The sequence below is a fragment of the Chiroxiphia lanceolata genome, chromosome 16 (genome assembly GCF_009829145.1).
Source record: "Chiroxiphia lanceolata isolate bChiLan1 chromosome 16, bChiLan1.pri, whole genome shotgun sequence".
In the NCBI taxonomy this organism is placed as follows: domain Eukaryota; kingdom Metazoa; phylum Chordata; class Aves; order Passeriformes; family Pipridae; genus Chiroxiphia; species Chiroxiphia lanceolata.
The window spans coordinates 7,427,086-7,443,501 of NC_045652.1; the positions used below are offsets into that span (position 1 = coordinate 7,427,086).

At 39.2% G+C, this 16,416-nt stretch overlaps 1 protein-coding gene across 1 annotated transcript; it reads right to left on the reverse strand.

Annotated features, from left to right (window-relative positions):
• Positions 1-56: 56 nt before the first annotated feature.
• Positions 57-16,277, reverse strand: TNFRSF17 (TNF receptor superfamily member 17). The gene is given in 7 exon segments (XM_032703726.1): positions 57-653; positions 1,406-1,570; positions 1,681-2,352; positions 4,412-4,535; positions 5,588-5,654; positions 10,151-10,241; positions 15,718-16,277. Coding segments are annotated over 3 exon segments (537 nt in total). The 5' UTR covers positions 1,796-2,352; positions 4,412-4,535; positions 5,588-5,654; positions 10,151-10,241; positions 15,718-16,277; the 3' UTR covers positions 57-396.
• Between the last annotated feature and the right edge of the window lie 139 nt (positions 16,278-16,416).

The following is a 16,416-nucleotide window of genomic DNA, read 5'->3' on the forward strand; positions in this document are numbered from 1 at the left end:
TTTCTGCCTCTTGGAACATTCCTTGTGTCCCATCAAGTAATTTTTGGCACAAGATCTGAGTTTAACATAAAGCACATAAAACACTTGTTTATTGATGGGTTTGTATATATTTGGTGTAAGTAGATACAATCTTTAAGAGCAGCAAAAGCTGTCCTTTGTAAGGACTTCCAGAAATTAAAAAATCCAATAACTAGTTTAGTACCCAAGAATAATGTAGAAATACTTGACTAGAGAAATACTAGCATTAGAAATAATATGACAATATTAATGAAAGCTCAATGGAAGATCTATAAGGACAATGTACTACCTCCTCCACTGACTGCAAGTATTAAGATTAATCACCATACTGGAATAACTCATTTATTATTACACAGTAAAAATATTCTACTCTCATAGTCATCCAACACCCAGAACATAGTTGCAATAATCAAAAGATTTTGTGGTAACTAGAACAGTTGCTCGTTCTTCAGTAGCTGGTAATGGAAATGAAGTTTCACAGCCAGTCTGAGGTTTTACCAAGCCACAGTCACTGCAAGTGCATTCTTCCACTGAATACATTAATGTTTCACTTTGAAGTGTGTGTCTAATTTCTTCTGTATTCACACTGCTGTCAGTATTAGCCTTGAGAATATTATTCAGCTCCACAGAGGAGTCTGTAAATATAAAGAAGTTAATATAGTACATACATCATCCTATACCAAACATACAGTTATTAAAGATCCAAATTTCATTATGTTCCAACTATGTTCTAACCTTAGTGAAAGTTTTAAGATATAGTTATATATGATGATCTTTTGTTCCATGAAAATATAACTGCTATACTTCAAGCATTGAAGTAATCAAACACATATTTCTAATAAGTTATTATTTATTGTCTGAACATTCACAAATACAGTATTTGTAAAATGTAAAAAGAGATTAAATTTTTTCACTGACACAAAATATACCACATAGGCTTCTCACACACTGTGATACTAAATAAAATTATTTAAATTATTACAAGATGAAAAGCTAATATTGAATGTGTATCCTCTACCTGTGTAGCATTCCTTTTGCATTCAAAGAGAAGAGGGTGAAACCCTTATAAAGTTTTTTGCTATTGAGGGTTCATAAATGACTTCTCAAACACCAGTAAGTAAGCCAGGTATGAATATACAACCCTACAATCCTGGCAGGATCTGGAACCAACAAAGAGAGATTCCTGCTTTTGCAAGTCACCATCTGGGTATTTTATTGCCTAATAACTTTGATAACTTCATGGAGACTATTTGAGGAATACAAAACAATCCAACAAAGACAGTCATCAGAATCGGGAATATAAATGATATGCAAAATTTGTACATGGTAAGAGTAGCTAAAATATGCAATGATCTCAGATTATTTATAAAGAATCTTATTTATTCACCTGTGTTTTCCAGTTTTTCTTTTGACTGCTTTAGGCGCTTCCTTTTAAACAAGACCATTAAGGTGAACAGAGTGAGCATTAAAATTACTCCTAAGCCCAAACAAATCCAAAGAATTCCACTTGAATCGGTACCTTACGAAATAAAAGAGATGCATGAAGTTAATCCTAAACAATAAGTAATGTACAGTAAACATGTCCAACACATCAAACCTCTGAGTAAAATACAACACAAGAGCGCCCAGTGCAGCCACAAAATGCTGCAGCAACACACTTACTCTGCTCACAGTAGTTCTCACACGAAGGCGGTGGCGAACTGGAACATCGGAGATGACAAGGTGTACAAGAGAGCAGCAAATGATCAAAGTATTCATTTTTGGGGCAGGGTGCCATCAGGGGCAGTAATTATGGAACTACAAAGCCACAGAAATTGTAAAAGAGCGAGGATCATCCACAAAGGACTTCTCAGTTCTCAGTTTGAGCAACTCTAAGAGCAGCTAGCAATAATGGACTTCCATCACAGCCCCACTTCATAGTATCACGTTACATAGAAGGGATTTAACTCTGAGGTCCCCAAGGAATTACTGTTCCTTTTTTTGGCAATTCACAATTGTAGAAAAACTGAGCAGCTGCACCAATCTTGTCTGAAACAGAAAATGGTTATTTATAGAAGGCATTTCTTGGACAGGTGCTGAAGATTACAAACCATAGAAAAGAAGATCTCCAAACAGGAGTTCATAGTAATTGTTCTTGTCTCTAAAACTTTGTGGTGATGGGCTGCAGTAATCATGTTTTCTTATAATATGCAATGCTTACTTTTTGTCCTAGTCCAAAGATAAAAAAACCCAGAGGCAGGAGACATAGCAGTAAGAAGATATGAGCAGTTCAGTTCCTGGGTTTGCCACGGACTCACTCTGCAGCTTCAGACAACTTCCATCGTCCCTGTTTCCCTGGATGGACAACAACATTTAAAACACATAGCTGATGAAAGAATTACTTCTTGTAAATGAATGGGGTTCTGATTTTAAAAGATACTGTTACATTACAAGTTCAACAAGAACTTCATGATTGTGTTGTATAAAATACTTCTAAGACCTTCAGGTATAATGGAATGACAAAATCTAGAGATTTGGCCACTGGGATATTGCTCCTCAATTCCAAATTAGCCTCATTTGTCTGGTCTATTAGGTTTTGAGAGGCTTATTTGCTGGGTTCATTTTTTGGGGTTTTAGCTATTTTTTTGCTTATAACCATGGTTATATGAGGCATTTAATAATATTACATTCTAATCATGAAAGAAAAGCTTTATCGGTATTTTAAAATTTTTATTCAAAACATTGTCTGCATTTTTCCCTTATTTTTCCATAATACATAACTGTCACTGTCCTATAACTGCAGTACCCAGCATGGAAAAATAGGTGTATAGGACACCTCCTTCCCAGCCTTGGTAGATGTATACACAGTGAATGTAACACTTCTGAAAATGTATTTGGTCTTCTCACAGGAAAAATAAAAAGCTTTGGCAGGAGACTGCCACAATTAAAACAGTTCACACAGCTAACTTGTATCTTGATGGCTTAATCTTATAGAATTTATTTTAAATACAAAGTTAACCAGTAATATCTAGCAAGTAGCAATAACTGTCCCTATCCAGATCAGAATTACAAGCTTATTTATAATTAAATTTCTCTTTGCCATGTTGAAGTTAATTGCCTTTTTGACTACAGAAAGAGAAAAGAAAAACATTGTATAAGAAACTGTGATTTCATACCACATTACTATGTACGAGACTTATTCTCCCACAAAATAAACCATGTGGGAATACACAAACTGTTTGGAGTGGAACAGTGTAACAAATCTGTATTCTAGTCTCTAGCAGATGGAAATGTTTATTGTGTCTTCTGCACTTGTTTCTATGGGCCAGGTGCACAGCTGAAGGCTTTCTATTGTAGGCTTTTCTCCCTATTCTAAACCAGTGGATAAATAGGAATTGACAAAATCCAGTTTAGTTGTGACAAAAGAAAATAAGGACCACAGGTGATGCCAAAAATTTCACTGGGAAGCCAATGCTTGTTCTGACTTGCCTCATATATTTACACTCCTGGGGAAGAAACCCAGATTATGGCTCGGATATCATTCATGTTTCTGATGAAGCTTGTGCACAGAGTAATTTGAGTCTTTGGTTTGAAGATGCTGTTTAACCTTTTCAGTCATGGAGAGGACAGTCACATTCTCAACAGTGATCTCAAGATGGCAGATACTCGTGAAAGTATCTGCAGGGTAGTGAAGTGAATTTCAGGACAGGTAAGCTGGGTCCAACACTTTAAGCTTTTATCAATATAATTCCACTGACTCCAGTGAAAGATCCCAGCCTGTGCTGCACTCCTGGATTGTCTTTCCCACGTGCAAGAACTTACATTTGCCTTGGTTGGACTTCATTATGCACTCCTGCTCTACTTGTTACTGTAATGTATCCTACAACTGATACCTACTAGATATGATGTGCTACTACTCATAAAAACCATGAAGAAGGGGCTTAATAAGAGATATGTTGATCTAAAAGCAAGGAAAGAAATAAGTGGGTGTAGACACTGCTTATAACATTTTTTCACTAAGCAAACATTGCTATAACCAAATATGATTTCTAAATTCCATGGGGAATGTACAGAAGTTGTCAACACAACCACCATTTAACTTAACAAAACAGTAAGAATACTTTCTCTGGTGCAGTTGATGCAGACATGATTTCAACCCTGAAACTTAGAAATTTCACTTCTGAAATCTGGAAAGATAACCAGTTTTATAGCTCAGATTCTTCTGAGGCTCAAAAGCAAGTCTGAAATCAAACTTGAGGCTTCTGTGCTCCACTAAAGCAAGGAAAAATACGTCACAGGTAAAATACATTCCAAAAGATATTATTATGCAACAGATGCTGATGAATTATTTCTGGAAAATTAGATGGCTCTCAAAATACCACTCAAGAATTTTTCTAAAACTTAAATAACTCACATAGGTCTAAGGTAACCTTGACTGGTCTGAATAATGTTAGGATGGCCTGGTGAAACAAAGAGTTATAAGTTCAGGACGTGGACCAATCTTTTCCTTTCCAGATCATACTACCTTTGTGGATGATCTGAAAAAAAATAGGAAAAAACCACACACACATACACAAATAAAACAAATAAACAACATTTCAGTGAGGTGCAAAATACCCATTCTATTTCTAAGTTTGAAGCTCATGTGATTAAATCAACGTTGCTTTTCTCAAGTAGATTAAGAAATTACAGTTTGTGGCAAAGTCACTGAAGTCTTGATGTGTTCAGTGAAAAGAACCCAAAGGTGCTGCTCTTGCTGAGGGTGTCACTGGGAATACAAAGCAGCTCAGAGGGGTAGTGGAAGCAAGCAAACCATGAAAACCTTGCACAGTTTTATGTCTTCCAGGCAATGCACGTTCTTCCCCTTTCCATAACCTTCTGCACATGTTTTGACAGGGCAACACTGACAGTAGTTTGGAAGAAATTGCATAGACCAGATGATATTTGAAGAAAAACAACAACAGAGATTCTCAAGGCATGTTATAAATTCAGTGCTGTTATGTGGAACATTTTGAAGATGATCTATTGGTGCTTCCCAGTAGATGTAACCCAAATATAGGACTTCTGGGAAAAATATTAAAGAGAGGACTGTAAGACTCTACATTACTTTGTGAGACAACTCTTAGTGAAAGTAACTTAATGTTATAATTCCTATAACAGGTAGTATTATTAGAGTCTTCACAACTACTTTGCTTTTTGCTATTAAATTCTTTCCTCTGTTTTCCTAGTGCAGAAGTGCATCTGTTTTTTCTTGTTGGCAAGAGCTTTTCTTGTCTACACAAAATACATCTCTCTCCAAAACAGCATCCTGTCACTGAACTTTAGTCCATCTGCTGCATGATATGCAGAAGTGTTAACATAGTGATTCCTAAAATATTTTGTCACCCAAATGTAGTGAGATATATTCTAAATCAGATTGGTTTTGCACAGAAATGATTCATGTCTAGTTAGTAAGACTGGTCTGGAGGTCACCAAATATGTCATTAGATTATATAGAGCTAAGCTGGTTAAATGTCTTGGTGTTGGTGAAAGGGATAGTCCTGCTCTTCTCTCTGTACTCTGAAGCACCAGGAAGGGCTCTGGGGCTTACCTGACCACATGGCAAGCAGCTTTAATTCCTTAGTCCAGGCAGTTCCCGGAGTTTTACTTCCTAGGGCCTGGAAAAAAGGGCCAGAAACAAAACAGAAAAAAAAGAAAGGGTTGATTACCTAGTGGGGATGTGAAACTAAGTCCACCACAGAAGTACACATTTGGTGAACTAATTTCTTAACTTGAAATTAGTCTTAATTTGAAAAGTCTTGTCTCTAAGTAGAGTAGAAATTAATTTGTGTCTAATTATTTGATATTGTATGTATGGGATCATAAGATATTGTGGCAGATATGCTTTCATTCTCATCTGGCCAGAAACAGTTTTCCTACATGGCTAGTTAGAGTTCAAACATATTTATCATAAAACAAGAAGTAAATACAAAGAAGTCTCATATTTTCAATCAAACTCTGGGAAACTTCCCCTCAATTAAAAGGTTAAATACAGTTCATTTCATCAGACCTCTGGAGAATGATGCTGTCTCTTACAGCAGTAATTTTCCTCCCACAGTTGGACTACTATTTCCCAAAGCTTACAGCCCTAGGGGTAAACTAATTCCCAAAGCACAAATCCTTGATTATTAAGCAATACATTTTTCACACATAGGAAACTGGGGAGCAATGAGAGTAAAGGGTCTTTAATGTGCCATTCATACAAACAAGTACCACACAAGTCACAGCCTCTCCTCCTGTACCATTTACAGTTCCACTGAAGTATGGAATGACAAAACAGGGGTAAAATATGGTTAGAAAAACTGTGAGGAATTACAGTTGTCACAGCCTGTTGCCTTTGTTCTCTGCACATGCTAACATTCAAAAGTCCTGCTTCCCAAGGGTGTGAAAGCAGGCATACAATCAGAAGATCATCATAAGCAATAGTTCCCACTGACAGATCTTGCCACACATGTAAAACACACAGTATTTCAAAATTTGTGTCCAGGAGTAAGGAATACATTTTCTGTCTTAACACAATTCTTGTGCAACCTTCAGTTTTGAGCAATTTGATAGAAGGAAGTTAACATTATTTTAAAAAACTCGAAACTTTAAGCATTTTGTTGGGAGAAGCATACTATGCCAATTGTCTTTAATAGGAGAGAAGTAATACCTGAATTTAGAAGCTGTTCGTGAAGTAGAATATTGGATTCAGCCAATAAATGAAACAAAACCAAGAAGCATTAAGAAAAAATTGATTAAGTGACATTAAGATAAGGATATTGTTACTTAGACACTGTAGTTATGTTATGTTAATAATTTATCCACTGTCTTGTATAATACACATTAAATCCCCTAAGCAGAACACTATTTTGTTCTTTGTGGTGTTCAAACATATACACACAAACATGCAATGGATGGAATGATGGTTTTCCTACAGTGATGTTTGCCTTTAGGGAATAATAAATATATGCCTTATTTACCAGCAAAGTTACATTTCAGCTTTTTTTCTGTTATGGGATTTACAGAGCTTGCTTTGGCTTTCCACATAGTTACCTGTTGATAGTAATAAATGCTTTTTCCTTGTCATGTGATTTTGCTCCAAAAGGATGATAGAAATTAGCAGAGTTGTACAAAATAAGAAAGGATTTATCAAATACAATAATCAGTCATTTAACCGTAAATCCACAAGGTGTTGCCAGGGAGGTATTTTTGCAGTTACATTACTGTAACTGAAGTTTAAAAGCTCCCCAAGATTTCCTCTGAGGATGATATATTTCAGACAGGTTAAACTGGCCTGCTGGAGTTGACATTATTACTGAGAGTAATGGGAAATAAACTTAAGAAGGAAAGAGTCAACTGCAGAAACAACAGGGAAAAAAAAAAACAAATGGAAAACCAGTTCTCGGATTTGCTTCTAAAATGTTTCTGTTTGACTCAGGAGTGACACCTGGGGACAATTTATAAATACTTATTTGCTCTCCTTATGTGATTCTCAATCACTGGCAACTCTTCTCTGAACTTCAAATCTGCATTGGGAAGCAGTAAAACATCTGTTTGTTGCTTAGAAGAATAATTTCAGTGTACTGTCAGTTCTAGTAGAGTATCAAACTACTGAACAGGATTTCAAGAAATCAAATAATTTTTACTGGTGAAGGGAGAACAGGTAGGAAACAGCACAGCACAGACCAGGAGGTAGTACTTTGGAGTTGTACACAAACATACACACACACACATTCTAGATTTACAACCTTCTATATGTGAGCAGAGCATCCACAGTTCCATGTTGCTTTGGCAGAATATGGGCACACCAAGCACTGAACATGAACCCAAATTTGACTGTTGTTTTCCTTAAACATCTGGGGAAACCCAAGACTGCCAGAAATCCTTATCAGTGCTCATTTCTAACATGTGAAATTGGTACTGTGTGACAGAAAATAGTCACCTGAAAAAAGTAAGGAGAATTTTATCTTTCACTATTTAATTTGAAAAAAAGCATCAAAGCCAAAATAATAAAATGAAAACACTGAAGGGAAAAATGGAAACAAGTAGTACTATCATGTCAATAATAAAACATAAAGATTGGAATTCATCTGTCACAGAACAGTACCTTAAGGTCTATTTACCACACATAACTTCAGGAACCAAGTTTTGTTCTGGCACCACTTGGGGTTTCTCTGTTCATGCCCATGCCAGCTTTTTTGCCTGAATGTACTTCAGAAATTCTGCTGGCATAATTACATGGCACTTAGCAAGAGAAAGAGGGGTTTCTGCTAGGACTGTTACATTCCCTTCCCAAACAACACTAGCTGGGCTGACAAAGGAATTCTTCTGGCTGTATAGTTGCTTCTGGGTTTGTGCTGGCACAGCTCTTTTTTTTCCACTCACTGAGGCAACTGACCTACACTGTCAAATCTTATAGCCCAGGCTTGGGCTGAGTCCTCTCCAGTTCTCTAAAGCTATTTACAGACTAAGTCCAAAGAAAAAAAATCCCTTAAAAAAAATCTCATCTCAACAATCCTAAAAATCTGTGAGATCAGTGTACATACTAAAAAACCACTACTTTTTCTTCCCAAAAATTACTGCACTTCAAGGACCAGCAGCTCTTACAGACCATCACCTCCTAAAAAAGCGGTGAAACTTTCTGAAAGGGTTCTTTTCAGAAATGCCTGTTTTGTGAAGTGTCTGCCTCAGCTGTATGGCTGGGAGGAGATAAGCTGCCCTAGGAATGGGGTACACACTGCTAGTAAAGAAAAGGAAGGAGCTATTAAAGGATTCATCATATTCATTAACTTTTACAAGCTGCACAGAACAATGCTCTTTTTAGACAAAATATTGTTTAATGTCTTTTGCACACAGGGCAAAATCAAGAACAATGTGCATTTTGTCTGTTTGGTTCAGCACATTTTAATTAGAGGACTGCTTTGAAAAGAGTGATGTTGCTGTTGCTACATCTACCATTTCCAGAAAAGATTAAAGAACAAAACAACCGAAGAGAAAAATGTTCCTTTAAAATAGTAATTAAAATAACAATAGTATAAACATTATCAACTGAATCACAGACAATTTCTGTGTCCCCTACAATGCTCAAAGCTGACTTAGCTGGGAACCAGCTCATGGCAGTGCTGACCCTTTGGGGAAAGAAGATACCTTTTCACTTTTCTGACATTTCACATGTGCCAGAATAGTTATGTAACTACTAAGGACAATGCATAAAACAGTAATTGTGCAAGTTTGGATTAAGCCAATGCTTATTAGAATGCCAGTGACATTTTTATGTTGGTGCAATAGTTTTTACAGAATGTAAACATCATCTTTTTCCTTCATTTCTTCATGTAAGCAGTTCATTTTGTGTTGGAAAAATAATCTCCCACACACTGGTATTTTAGTGATTTTGCAAGTGGACAAAACAAACTGAAAATACTCAGTGGTATAATGCAAACAACAGTAATGGAGTTACAATTAAAATAAATGTGCATGAACAACTAGGAATGATTTGAAGTGCTTGGCATACGCTAAAGTCTAACACGAATTTTTCTTCTGATAATTTTAACCAAATTATCCAGCTACTCAGTGTTTGTGCAGTTTAGGTAACACACAGTCACTTTTTTTCAAATTCTCCTGTACAGCATCAGAGTGCCAACACGTGCTCTCTCTTAAGACAGGAGAAAAATTGTAATTGATTTAGCCATGGCCATTCCAGAATAATTCTCCATGCAAATTGCCTTCTCTGGAATAAGAATACTGGCACAGAATACTTCTGGAGTAATTAGGCCTATTTAGAAACAAGCTCACTATTTCATTCTCACAATTTCACAATGAAGTAATTATTTTCTGCAACAATGTTAACATGTTAACTTGCCATAGAAGAACAGCTTTAAAAATCCCATGACACTGTTATTCTTTCTTCATAACAATAATGCCATTCTGCTTCAGTCATTAATGAAACTAAAATCCTAAGGGATCTCTAATGGACAACATGCTCCCTCAACTGGAATTCCAGAGAATTAAGAAGGTGAAAAGAAAGCACATGAAAATCCCACATGGAACTAGTTTTCTACTCCCACCTCCCTCAAGGCAGACAGTCAGCATGGAAAACTTTCCATATGAAACAGAAGTGTTATAAAACTCTTACCACATTCATAAAGCAGGAGATCTGGCCCAGAGATATTATGGAATCCAACAGTGGACATGGCAACTTTGAGCTTCTCTGTGTCAGGGAGTCCCTGCAGTAAGAAAGGGTGTGAATAAGCAGCATGTTCCATACCCTGCATTAACATCCTCTACTGATATTTTTAGTGCTAAGTTCGACATTTTCATTATCTCAAAAACACTCTTTATTAACAGTCCAGTAAAAATTGTAAAAGACACAGTTGAATTCTGTTTGATAGTGGAGAATCACCTTAGAATCACAGAATCATTGAACCATTCAGGTTGGAAAAGACCTCTAAGATCCTCAAGTCCAGCCATTCCCCCAGCACTGCCAAGTCCACCACTAAACCATGTCCCCAAGTGCCACATCTGTGTGTCTTTTAAATCCCTCCAGGGATGGTGACTGCACGACTTTCAGTTCTTGGCAACCCTTTTGATGAAGAAATTTTTCCTGATATCCAATCTAAACCTTCTCTGGCACAACTAGAGGCTTTTTCCTCTTGTCCAATCACTTGTTACTTGTGAGACCAACCCCCACCTCGTTACACCCTCCATTGTAGAGAACAATAAAGTCCCCCCTGAGCCTCCTTTCCTCCAGACTAAACACTCCCAGCTCCCTCAGCTGCTCCTCATAACACTTGTGCTTGAGACCCTTCCCCAGCCCCATTGCCCTTCCCTGGACATGATCCAGCACCTCAATGTCCTTCTTGTCATGAGGAACCCAGAACTGGACACAGCACTCGAGGTGTCTCACCAGTGCCCAGCACAGGGGGACAATCAGTGCCCTGGTCCTGCTGCCACACTGTTTCTGGTGCCTCGTGCCTCTGTGTCACACTACAAGTCCCACTTTAAATGCCAACCCCTTTGCTGCATTGTCTCACCTGTCAAGGTAAGACAATATATCAAGCTACAAGGTTGACAACTTGATGGTACCTAGAATTGCAAATTCTCTTTGTTACTTGTCTCCTGCTAGAACAATACAAGCTTACAGCCCGTGGAAAAACATCTCCTGAGGATCTGGTACTTAAAAGTTGTCATCGTTGCTCTGTCAATTTAGCATCCCAGCCCCCGAGATTCTCAAATTTGTCTCAGGTCACAGGGAGCAAAAATATCCTGTGTTTCCTTTTATCACTTCCAAGGAATCTATAATCTCCACATTCTACACATGTATAGGTGAAAACAGATTTCCTCTAAGGAAGCAGAATGTAATTTTCTAATCAAAATGTTGCTAATGTGAGTGAAAGCATAAGAACTGTTGAACAGAGGTCTGGATTGTACTTAACAAGGTTTATTTTCAGCTCCTCCATGCAGCTCATGTATTTTAACTGACCCGATGCCTCCTCCCACCGATCCCACACCTGGCTTTCAGATCTCTGAAACCACCAGTCTCTGCCTCTCTTCAGAATAGATCCCCTCCTGTCTCTAACCTTTCTAATCCTCACTCAGCCACTGTTCACATCATTAGTGATCTCATCCTTCCCTTCCTTGATGCGTGTTCCTTGCTCAGCACATTCCTTCCACATTAAGCAATTCCTTCTGCTGTTTACACCACTTGAAGCTGTCAGAAGGTTTATAAACCATCTATAGGTTCTTCACAATGTGCACACCTAAACCCCCATCTTTGTTTATTCTGAGCACATAACAAACAGTTTTGACAGTAAACTACTTACCTAACCCACCCTCCTCCTCCTGTTTTTCAGTCTGGAGGCTCATAAGATCAAAACCCCAGAAGAAATTCTGTCTAAGGAGTAACTGCGATGACTGTGCATTCAGAGAAAGGCATCCTGAATAAAAAACCAGCCAGCACTCAATGTACAGATCTTTCAGATCTGAACAGTGCAGGATAACTAAGCAACAGATCACATAGCTGAGGACTCTGAGCCTCCAGTTAAAGCCACCTGAAAAAAAGGGATGGTTCTTGTAAAAAGAAGACCTTTCAGTCTTTATTTTTAGAGAGGAAGAAAGGATGTTTACATACAAAACTGAGAGACACACGACTACCTTGGAAAATAATGAGCTGAGCACATGAATTGTTTGAGAGATGAGAAGATAGACACAGGGAAATATAAACTGGTGTTTTGGTGTACAGATCCATGCATTTCTTTTGCTATCTAAAGTAAAAAAAAAATAGGTTTATGTCCCTTTTGAAGCTTGCAGTATGTGTTCAATTGCTCCAAAAGAAAGGCTTTAACTCTAGATTGGAGTCCTCACGGAGAAGAATTCAGCTCGGGAGTACTCAGCACCAACACTCAATGAAATGTGTAAGAGTTAAGTTGCTAAATTCTTTTGCAAACTCGTAGTAATTTTACAATGGATTGTGAAAGAGAGCTTATCCTCCGGCACTACATTTGGAAAACCAAAAAAGACTTTTATTTGAAACTCTTTCAATCAAATAGCTTAAAATGCATTAGTGTGAGACAATACATAGCAGTTCTGTCCGTGTCCGGCAGAGGGAGAGGAACAGGGCGAAAGTGCACTTGTTAAATAGCAGTGTTAGAACAAACAAATCAGTGACAAGATGTTTCCAGGGGAAGATACCTTAGTTTGGATTACACTTGCGTAAATATAAAAGCCTCTTTATGGTTCACTTACACTTACAGGAACCCAGCAAAGCTTAGAACAGATTTGGCTCTTGACAAAGCCATCAGGCTGAAACATCGTTGTGTTTTCTGTTCTCTAGTTCTCAGCTGCATCTTCACAGAATTTGCCAAACTTTAAGAATATTAATTTATCATCTCTGGGCACCTAGTCAAACTTTTAATAATTTCCTTCTTACCTCCTATCTTTTCTTCCTCCTGAGTAAATAACACGTTCTTTTGGCTTTGTTTTTAAAGGCTCATTCTGACTTCAAAGCAATTCCAAATATCAGGCTACTCATTTAAGTGAGTAACTACTGTGTTACTGTGAGTAACAACATATTTGAATCACTTTAAATTTCAGGGCATGGCTCACAGTGCATCAGCTGGATTTCAGCTTCCTGCCATACCAGAAAGGGAAGTTGTATTCCTTTCCTGCTCCTCCCAGTCCCAGCCCAAAGGTTTCTTTCCTGATGTCAAGGCAAACTGAGTCAATTCACTCATAACCCAGCACCCTAAAACTACTCTCCTTCCCTTTTAAGACTGCTGCTGGTTTATGGGGTTTGATAAGTCACCTGCAGGCAGTGAGCAGGGGACTGTTTGAAGCTGTTAACCTGTTTGAAGCCTTCTAGTGAAATGTATCTTTCTCCTATGCTTCAGTTCACCTGAATAAAGCATTGGTACTGCACAGGTGTGCCTGCCAGGGTGTAAAGTGCTTGTGAGAATCCTGGAGGGAAGGTACTACTAAAGTACAGACCACTATTCCTAATATCCTATGGATGAGGTCCTTCATTTCACTGCCACAGAACTGACTTCCCACAGGCTGCAAAGTACTGGTGAAGCTCCCTTGAGATAGTTTATGATGTGAGTAGCTTGCCCTCACCAAAGGAGGTCCTGTTCCACATTCTTACTTTATACCAGCTCTGGCATTTGTCAAATGCCTCTTAGTTGATTCATCTCAGTAGCCCAGGAGGAAAAAGAAAGTGGACTTTTCTGTAGCTAAATTTAATGAGCTAGACTGACTCAGCAAAGGGTCTGACACAGCAGCACAAGGACGGGGGAACTGTGATGATGGGGGGGACAGTTTCTCTGCACCCCAGTCCCCACATCTTAACCCTAAGGTGGGCCAGACTCTCCTTTTCTAAGCAGGGCATTGATAATTTAAATCAGTCATGATGTGAGGGTGGATTTATATGCATGGTTCTCAATAAAAAAAGCTTTTTAGTAACTATTAAATGAAGACCTGGTATATTTATTCTAAGCATTTTAATGCAAAAGAGATTTAAACAAGAAAAGCTTTTATAGTGCTTTGAAAGCTCAAGAGCAGGACCATTTACACTCCAGTAGATATTTTGCCAGTAAGATCATCATGACTCCACTTAGGTTTTGCTTTAAGTACCAGCTATTCCTAAGTGGAAAAACAAACTACTAGCCCTGTTAAAAATTTAGTGTTTGAGTTTACACAATTCCTGTGTGCAGCAGCCTGCAGAACAGGTTTGTACACTCTGAAGGACATCTGGCATCTGCTGAAATTCTGTGGACTAATTGTTTATATCCTAGCAAGTACCTAGGGAATAAGAACCTGCCCAGGAAGAAAGAAAGGTTGGGTAACACAACCAATACTAAGTTTTTTCTATGCCTTGTCTGTGCTGGTAATCTTAAGGTAAGTCTTAATTGCTCTGAAAATACAGCACCTGCCTCCAGTTCAGCCTTTCCTGACTTGTAGGCCGTGTCAGGGCTCAAACAAAACACAAGCTTGCAATGCAGCGTTGCAGTCATTAAACCTGAGCTGTTAAATGCTCACAGTGACAGTAAATAACAAGTTAATGGGTCAGCAGAATGCATGAAGCTTGCTTTCCACTGGAGTTTTGTCTGTTATTCAACACTAGCAACCCACGAGCTCCATTGCTCAAAATGCTGTTACCTTGTTTCCATACTAAATGAAATGTATCAGACACCTACTAGTTTATAAATGTCACTTAACAAGCAAAGGTTAGTATTAAAAAAAAACACACGCAAACAAAAAAACCAAACACAATTCATTGTATATTACTTTTTTAAATTACTTTGTTTGTTTTTTAAACAGAAACATGATTGCCACACACGGATGAGAAACCTACTTGCAGAAGTAAGAACAAAATTCTAAATATTACAACAGTAACACAGGTGAGAGTCTTGCTTAATTATGCTCAATTTGAACAATAGAAACTGTGGCAATCTGTGTCTTAAAACTGGCAAGGAGCTCGGCACCAGAGAACCACTAGAGAGTGGCTTTCATAAGGCTTTAAAACTCATTCTTTCAGCTCTGGTGAAGGCAAACTCTTGGTGCTGCTTGAAGAAAAGACTTTAAGTTAGTAGAACTGTAGAGTCTCTCATGTGAAATACACTTTTTCTTCCAAAATTAATTTTTGCAGTGTTAGTGGGGATATTTTTCTTATTATTTTTATAAGGGCTGCCCTGTACAGTGGTGTTTTCCCTACGTATGATCAGCTGGAAGCCCACATTTCCACCAACATATGTAGAACCTTTTGCTTGCCAAGGGTGTACACGTTGCTGCTGGTGTGCAGCCAGAAACCCTCTGGTCCTTGTGTCAGGATTATGTCACCTAAATGCCCCTTCAGGAGACTTGGTGTTCTCCAATCAAAACTGCACCGAATTCTGTCCCAGATGGAGACCTTTATACTGTAGTTCTAAGCCCATCTTCCTAAATCTTCGTTCACGAAGCCTAGCCATGATGAAGCCCATTTGGTTTCAAAACAACTCTGTAATCTGTCCTACAGCATTCTAATATAAATACTGCTGCAGATGACTCAGTCCTTGCATGTCAGCACTCCAAGAAATTCCCTTCTCCCAAGGACTTGCTCTACTTATAAACACTCACACTGAATCTGACAAGATGAAATGCTGCCACAGTAGCAACCAAATTTTGCCTGTTTCCCCTCTCTCCCTCACTGTTTCTTCCAAAAACACCTACCTTCAAGCAATAATTTCAGGTTTGTCGAGCTTGGGTTTCTTTTAATAACTTCTAATAATCACACCAGCCAAGGGCCTCAGTATTTGACAAGTGCTGCTGAATCTGGCTTAACTGGATCGTTTCTTAAATGATAATAACCAAGTCAAAGTGTGCCCAATTAGCAAAATTGGGACTTTTCACGCATCCCGCCAACTTTTGCCTGGGCAGGTCCAGCAGCGTTGCCTGTGGCATCCCGCAGGAACCTGTGCGGGAGCTTTCACCTGGGCGCTTTTCTGGCACAGCGCAGGTGCTGTCAGTGTCTGTCACTCTGCACCTGTGCTGTCCAGGACGAGCGCGGCGCGGTTTTCCACGGATGGAAGTTCACCAGGGCGGTCCCCGCGGGCCGGGCGGTCCCGTCCCCCTCACGCGTTCGCGCCACTCCCGGTCCGTGCCCTCCTGCAGGGGGGCGGGGCCGGCAGCGACGCACGGCGCGCGCGGAGCCTGACGGGAGTTGTAGTCCCTCCGCGCACAGAGAACGCAGACAACTCCATTTCCCATCTGTCCCGGGGAGGCGGGACGGATGGGCTCGCGCGTTGCCTCATGGGAGTTGTAGTTCTGGCGCCGCGCCTCGGCCGTGCGGCGGGGCGAGACCCCGGGGAGATAAAAACTACGATGATGGCGGCCGGGGAGGCTGCCGGGAGCGGGTACGGCAGCCGCGGG